At 45.2% G+C, this 7760-nt stretch overlaps 1 protein-coding gene across 1 annotated transcript; it reads right to left on the reverse strand.

Moving 5' to 3' along the window:
• Positions 1-599: 599 nt before the first annotated feature.
• On the reverse strand, positions 600-2650 carry LOC131231263 (uncharacterized). Its single transcript, XM_058227402.1, has one exon. It carries the CDS (start codon positions 2605-2607, stop codon positions 652-654), a length of 1956 nt encoding a protein of 651 aa, XP_058083385.1. The 5' UTR covers positions 2608-2650; the 3' UTR covers positions 600-651.
• Positions 2651-7760: the final 5110 nt, after the last annotated feature.

The raw sequence follows: 7760 nt of genomic DNA on the forward strand, positions 1-7760 counted from the left end.
GATATTTGGATATGCTTCATTTCTAGGATCATGCACTAAAATGAGCTGTCAAAACCTAGACAGGGTGAATTTAAGTTACATGCATCAAGGTGGGGCCCACAGTCAGGGACCCATCCATCTAGGTGGACCCGGGAATTCACCGAAGCCGCGCACGTATCATATGATACTAGCCGTTGGTTGGGTTTTTTTTTTTTGAAAGCTACAATTTGTTATCTCCAAGAGTTCTCAAATCAATGGCTAGGATCGTTCGATCAATGCGTTGGCTACACACCTTTTATTCTAGAAGGCAAGGAAATAACCAAGAGACCAATCAGGGCCAAGAAACCACGTACTGGGCCTGTCAAGCTTGAAAGCGAACACGCACCGTCCATGGGCTTGACCATGCAAAAAATCAGATACCAGCCAAACACGTGGCACAAAGCGGGAGAGATGACGGACATCATTCTAAAAATAGCAATCCTCACTAGCATGGTGGGCGTCATTATGTCAAACAGAACGGACGGATAAAACAAATTCATTTCTCGACAGATGAAAAGAGCCGATCCTCCAGGCGTGCGACAAATCAGCACGTGATGATGGCAGGGCTCCTCGCGCGCGTAGGCTTTTGCAGACCTAAGTCGCAAGCACGTGTTTCGTCCTCACGCATGAGAATCAGGGAAGCCATTTGGGCTCCTCAAACTGGCCACGCAGCTCATCCGCATCAGCAACATCCAACGAGATGGGCCCCATCTCCGCCTCCCCATAAGGATGCCACGCTGGCACCCCATTCTCGTACGCCGTCCACGTCAGCCTCTCCAACCCACTCCCGTCCAGCCGCGACACGTAGATGTCTCCGTACGGCTGGAACTGATTCGGCATTGAAATCGGCTCCGCAGACAACCCGGCCAAGTTGCCCGCGAAGACCAGCCACGTGGAGTCCGCACTGAATGCCACGTGGTTGAATCTCTCCCCGTTCACCTCATCAGAACCCTCTGGGCCCGCCACGTGGACGCGACGTAATTCCGTCCCATCCGGACGGATTAGATAGATGCTGAAACCGACAGGGCTCCGGGGGTTGTGTCTGTTGGATGAGAACGCGATGAGTTTCCCATCCGGCGACCAGCTCGGCATCGTATCGATCCACGGTCCATCAGTCAGCTGACGGATCCCGCCGTTGAATTCCCCATCAACTACGTCCATGATATAGAGGTTCCTGTGGCCATTCCTTCCTGATCTAAATACGATGTGCTTCCCGTCCGGCGAGACGGATGGGAACGCGTTGTTTCCAGTCTCTTCTCGTGTCAGGATCTTCACATCGGCTGCGATCTCGTCATGATCATCGTCCAGATGGGCAGGATCAAAGGAGATTCGTGCGATCTGGACCGTTGATCTGTTGCCCTGGAAGATCATCCCCAGAGATGTGTAGATTACGCCCTTCTCGGTCGGGCTCCATGCCGTGGCGAATGCGATCCGGTTCTTCATAACGGTCCAACGCTTCGAACCGTCTGATCTCACGATCATCACGCCCGAATAACGATCAAGTCCGATATCGAAATCCGGGTTGTAGACGATGAGCTTTCCATCGGGAGTGAAAGAAGCCATATTTCCGTTCAAGCGTAGCAGCCTCAGATCTTTAACGGGAGAAATCACCGGTTCGAGATGCGGAATCGTCAACTCGCCCGAGTCAGACTTGCCTCGGAACCGGTGGTAGCCCAAAAACCCCGATTCGGGAGAAAAGAACGGATTGTAATGGTCGAACTCGGGGTTCAGCAACTCACTGACTCGGTGGAACGACTCGGTCTCCAGATCGAAGATCTCGACGTGCCGGGACTCCGTCCCCGGCCGCCGTGTCGCCACGGCAATCCTTTTACCGTCGTTCGATGCCGCCGGAGTGAAGGCGTGGAGTCCCGGCGGCGTGATCCGTCGCGGCTCGACGGGTTCGCCGGAGAGATTTTCCGGCAGATCCGCTCGGAAGACACTCCACCACCCGTCCTCAGATTTCCGGTGGAAGAAGACCGTCGAGTCGCCGGACCACGTGGGCCACCCTCCGCGCTTGCAGATCACGGTCCGTTTCTCCGGATCGGACGGCCGGAAGACAACGATGTCCGTGTCGGGGTCCTGGACGCTCCCGCCCCACTGCCGGTGTCCGTACGACGCGACGGCGACGAACTTTCCGGTACGGGAGACCGACGGACTGTAGTCGGCGGCTCCGTACGGCGTGAGGCGAGTGATATTCCCGTCCTCGATCCCGGCCGTGTAAACAGCCGTCCGGATGCTCAGCAGCTTATCGATTTTCTCGTGAGCTGACACGAAGTACAGCCGTCCATCTTTGATGACCGGACGGTCGAGAAAGTGGCTCTCGGGAACGGTCGGGATTTGCGAAGGTATACGATTTTCGGGCTGCGTGAGGTAAATCCGGGGTTCGCCGGTTCGCTCTGAGACGAAAACGACCGTTTCAGGCTCGTCGAGGAACTGGCCGTTAAAATTAACAGACTTGCCGTCTGTGAGACGTCGTTCCGTTAACTCATGAACGGCGTCGAGGTTTGACGGGAGAGTGACGGAGAAGATATCGAAGCCGAAGAAACAGCGTCCGACGGTGGAGAAGAGCACGGTTCCTTGCAAAGCCATTTTTCGCGTCGGAAAGAAGTGTCTGATGGTAACGCCTTTTTAAAGGAGGCGTAGAAGCTTGTAGACGAGCCGACTTTCGACTCATTTCCACGATAAAGTACGGCGCTTTATTCCACGTGGAGTTATTTAATACTCTGGTGTGATACTTCAGACTCATGCTCCTGGAAATTATATACGTGGCATACTCCAACTTAAATTAAACGGATAAATTGTGTAATCAACTGTTTCTAAGTAATTTTTCAGTGCCTGCCTATCATCCATCAGTCTGGCGAGTATCAAATTTTTTACTGTTGGATGGACGAGGATTGCAGCCTACCACCGTGATGTAATTGTTTTATCCAGGCGGTTCCTCTCTTTTCTAAGATAATTTTAAGATATGATCCCAAAAATGAGGCAGGTCCACAGCTCCAATGGACCACAAAGTGGGGATTGAACGTCCACCGTTAAAAAGTTCTTGGGAGCTGGAGAAGTTTCTGATCAAGCTTATATTTGTGTTTTCACTTCATCCACGAATACATGAACTTATTAATAAGTTGGACGGTAAAAAAACATCACAATGGCCCTTAGAAAGGTTTCAACGGTGGGTGTCATTATCACTGCAGCTTCCTTTGGTGTGGTCCACTGGAGCTGTGGTGCTGCCTCATTTTTAGAATGATAAATTAAAATGGTATGATAAAAGCGATGAGCGGCATGGATAATGCGGCGGTAGGACGCAATCGGCGTCCCTGTTGGATGTGGTTCTCCCGTTTTTATTGTGTAGAACTGGGACTGATGTTTCAGTAATTGGTGCCGTTGATTTGACGGACCGTATACCACTAGTCAACTAATATCAGAAATTGAAACTGTCTATTTGTTTTGGTTGAATGTGAACTGTTGCTCTATTTTATTTTATAGGAATTATTCAATATAGCCGCCTTGGTTGGATGTGAATAGCACTTCTGTATTTTATTTTCTAGGAATTTTTCTATATGGTTGTCTGTTGATATAATTTTTCGACAGATTCTTTACGATATTTCTCTTTGAACCTGCATAGATAGAGGTGAAAGACAAAGGAGACCCTGGTTCATTCAGGTCACTCCCCGATGCCCAAGTCAAGCTCATGGTCTTGGAAGTAGGATCTCCGAAAAGATATCAGTCAGGTGTTTAAAGTTCTTTGTGAACGTCCCTTTGATGGTAGGAGAAACTTGTCCCTTTATAGGAAAGAAAGGATCTTGTTATGGAGGAGGGGTCTCCCCTAATATCTTGGATATTTGATGCGATTCAGGATCTCCCGAGATCACAGAATCCCGAGATCGTCGAGATTTGCTTTTATCTCTTGAAGGTCTTGAGGAAGAAATCCTTGATCCTCGAAGAGGACTTTTTAAGCCCATAGTTCGGCTTTAGGTCAGGTCTCAAAGTGGTCACAGAGTTGGAGCCAAGCCGAAAGGCACTGCCCTAATTGATAGATCGGTATTTATCTTTTGTTTGTCAAGTAACCTAGAAGGACAATGTTTCTTTCGTCCGGATTCTGAGACTTCTTGACCTTGCTAGGGGCGTCGTTCAAATTATGACAATCTATTATCGGGCTATGGTTGTTCTGTGATCGTCTTGGATTTGATCTATGGTCGATCTATAACTGAGCTATGAGCAGTCTGTGATCGTCCTTTGACTGATCTATAATCGATCTATGATCGATCTGTGACTGAACTATGACCAGTCTGTAATTAATTTGTGACTGAACTTTGGTCGATCCGTAATCGACATGCGGCTGGTTTATAGGCAATTCGTAACCGTCCTTTAGCCGACCTATGAATTAGGTCGGTCTCTTAACCATTTATGTGAGCTGAGAAGTTCTTCGGGTGTCCTTACATTTACATTATCCTTTTTGAAGGTCGGCCTGCTTTTGGACGTAAAAGCTTTATCAGGCTCGGGTTTTCGTAGGTTCAGGCTGGTTCAGTAGAGTGGTCCATTTCATAAGCCGAATTTTGAACTTATAGATTTTTCCCCAACATGTAACATAGTCCAACTTAAATTAAACAGATAATTTGTGTAATCAACTGTCTTTAAGAAAATTTTCAGTGCCTGCCTATCATCCATCAATCTGCCAAGTGTGTGTGTGTGTGTGTGTGTATATATATATATATATATATATATATATATATATATATATATATATATATATAGGGTGGGGGAGCAGTTGGACTGTACGGCAAAAGTGAATTAGCTGGTGTACCACACACCAGCTATATAGGTGGTGTAGATACGTGTCCTTGCGGAGATGAGGGCCGAAGCTCCTCGAGCTCCGAGTTGTACGAACGGTTCAAAGGACATCAAAGTTACATGGCCCCATAATGATGTATTTATTATATCCACACAGATTCATCCATTTTTCGAGGATAATAATTTTTACGGTTCAAAAATTCATGGGGTCCATAATAACATCTATTTTCCATCCAATCTGTTAATAAGGTAAAAAATACATAGATGAAGAGGAAAAACAGATTTCATATTGATCGAAGCTTCGGTGACCCCAAAAGGGTTTTAATGGTAGACAGTTAATCCCCTACTGCTTTTTGTAGTGTGGTCCATTTGATCTTTATATCTGTCTTAATTTTTGGCTCAAGCCTTAAGATGAGCTAGCTAAATGGATGAACGGTTTGGATATAACACATACATCATGATGGGACCCACAGAACTTGCTGACGTCAATACACCAGCTATATAGCTGGTGTGTGGTACACCAGCCAACCCGCTTCCGTGTACAACTGGGACCGATGTTTCATTGATCCGTGCCGTTGATTTGATGGACCGTACATCACTAGTAAACTAATATCAGAAATAGAAACTTTCCATTTGTTTTGGTTGAATGTGAACCGGCCGTTGCTATATTTTATTTTCAAGGAATTATTCCATATAGCGGCCTTGGTTGAATGTCTACGAATTTTTCCATATGGTTGTCTTTTCACCGATGGTACAAAAACATCATGCTTTCGAACTATTTCTTAAAACCTGTTTATCACCTCATTGGGTGAGGGGTCTACATGGATTGCATCCAAGTCTACACACTGATCTGTGCGCCTATCATGATTTATGTATTTTATGGACATTGTCCATCCATTTTTCTAGCCGTGTGATCCGAAAATGAGGCAAATCCAAATCTCTGTGATCGAAAATGAGGCAAATCTAAATTTCTCGTGGACAACACCACAACCAACAGTGGTGATTAAACGACCGCCCACCGTTGAAAACTTCCTGAAGCCACCAAAGTTTTGTGTCGAGCTAATATTTAGGTTTTCCTTCAGCCAAGTTTGTTAAACAAACAGGCATTACAGTGAGCCTTAGCTCATGTCCTAAAATAATGATCCAAAATGATGGATTTAGATATGCCTCATTTTCTATGGTGTGGTCCACTTGATATTTAGATACGTCTCATTTTTTAGCTCATGTCCAAAAATAATAATCCAAAATGATGGAGGGTGTGGATAAGATATATATTTGGGATTATATACATGCATATAATTTCCCACTTACTAAGGGTCAAATGCTGCATCCTAAAACTCTCCATGCCCTGCATCTATTTTTCAAATTTAAAAAAAATGGGGTGACAAAGGTTTTGTGAGAAATTCATCTATTTTTTAGAACATGGCATACACACACACACACGCACACGCACACCTAAGTGGACAACATAAGTAAGAAAGACCGGTGATGGAATGCCATTCATTGAAATATTGGTGGGGACACATCTTGTTTATTAGAAATCCACACCATCCATCTATTTCTCTACTTCAATTTTGGGCAGATGTGAAGCTCAGGTGAGTGACGCAACAGGAAAACAGTGAGAAAGTATGCTCACCATTGAAATATCTTAGGCCATCATGTGCCCAATTTAAGTCTGGGATCTGCCTCGTTTTTGGACGCACGCTTTTAAATGAGCGGGTAAAACAGATAAACAGAGAAGATTTCTCATGAACACAAGGTGGGCTGATGTAAGCGGAAGTGAGGGTTGCACAAAAACAATGATCAAGACAGGCGTTGGACATTTAAGTGCAGGGGAGAGGGTTGCCTGACCGTAGTGTAGCCCACCATAATGTTTGAGACAAATATACCCGTCCTATTTTGAGGCTCATTTTAGGACACGGCCCAAAAAATGAAGCAGATACCAATCTCAAGTGGGCCACATGACCATGAAAGATTTAGGATTGAACGCCCATCATTGAAACATTGGTAGGGCCACAGATTATTTGTAACAAATCCGCTAGTCCATCTGTTTTTTGAGCTCATTTTAGGGCATTGGGTTAAAAATGAGTTAGTTCTTGGCTCAAAAATAAGGCAATTCAAAGCTCAACACATGACATGAAATAGTGGGAAAGAACACTATGCCCTTAAATGAGTTAAAAAAAAACAGATGGATGGAGTGGATTTCTCATAAACACCAATGTGTGTCCAACGTTCCATTGGAGTGAAGATTCTTGAGAGGCTACCAACGGAGCAAGAGTAAGGACCCAAGGCAATTCGAAGTTATTAATGGGGTTGTTGGAGAAATAAGTCCAGGAAGGTGGAGCACGCCTTGATGTTTGTGAAAATTCTAGATCCTCTGTTAGATTTGTCATCTTATTTTAAGGCATGGGCACAAAAAAACAAAAGAGGCAGATACAAAGCTGCAAGAGCCACATGAACAAGAAAGACAGGATATTGAACATTGAGCTTGGAATCGTTCGTGGTGCCACATATTGTCTGTGACAAATCTACCTTTTCCATCTATTAAACCAACTCATTTTAGAGCATGGAAGAAAAATGAGGAAGATTCGAAGCTCAAGTGGCCACACGACAAGAAACAGTGAGAAAGAATGCCTACCGTTGAAATATCATGGTCCTCGTGACACCTACTTTGAGGTTTAGATCTACCTCATTTTTGGGATTTTAACCTTAAATGAGATGGAAAGACAGATGAACGGAGTGGATTTCACATAAACATGAAGGTGCGCTCCACGTATGGTCAGCGTAACGGTTGGTACCGCAATGAATCCAAGGCATTGAGGAGATTGCAAGTGCGGTAAATCGAGTACAGTTTTGTCAATAAGAAAATACAGAAACTGATCCATACAAATAACTGATAGCAGGCGGTTTAGTGTCAACAGTTAAAACTGTAGGTGGGTTTTGGGAAATAGTTT

Source organism: Magnolia sinica, chromosome 17 (genome assembly GCF_029962835.1).
Source record: "Magnolia sinica isolate HGM2019 chromosome 17, MsV1, whole genome shotgun sequence".
NCBI classification, from domain to species: domain Eukaryota; kingdom Viridiplantae; phylum Streptophyta; class Magnoliopsida; order Magnoliales; family Magnoliaceae; genus Magnolia; species Magnolia sinica.

Excerpts from the sequence above, each read along its gene's own strand:
- LOC131231263 (XM_058227402.1), bottom strand. The coding sequence starts at position 2,607 with ATGGCTTTGCAAGGAACCGTGCTCTTCTCCACCGTCGGACGCTGTTTC.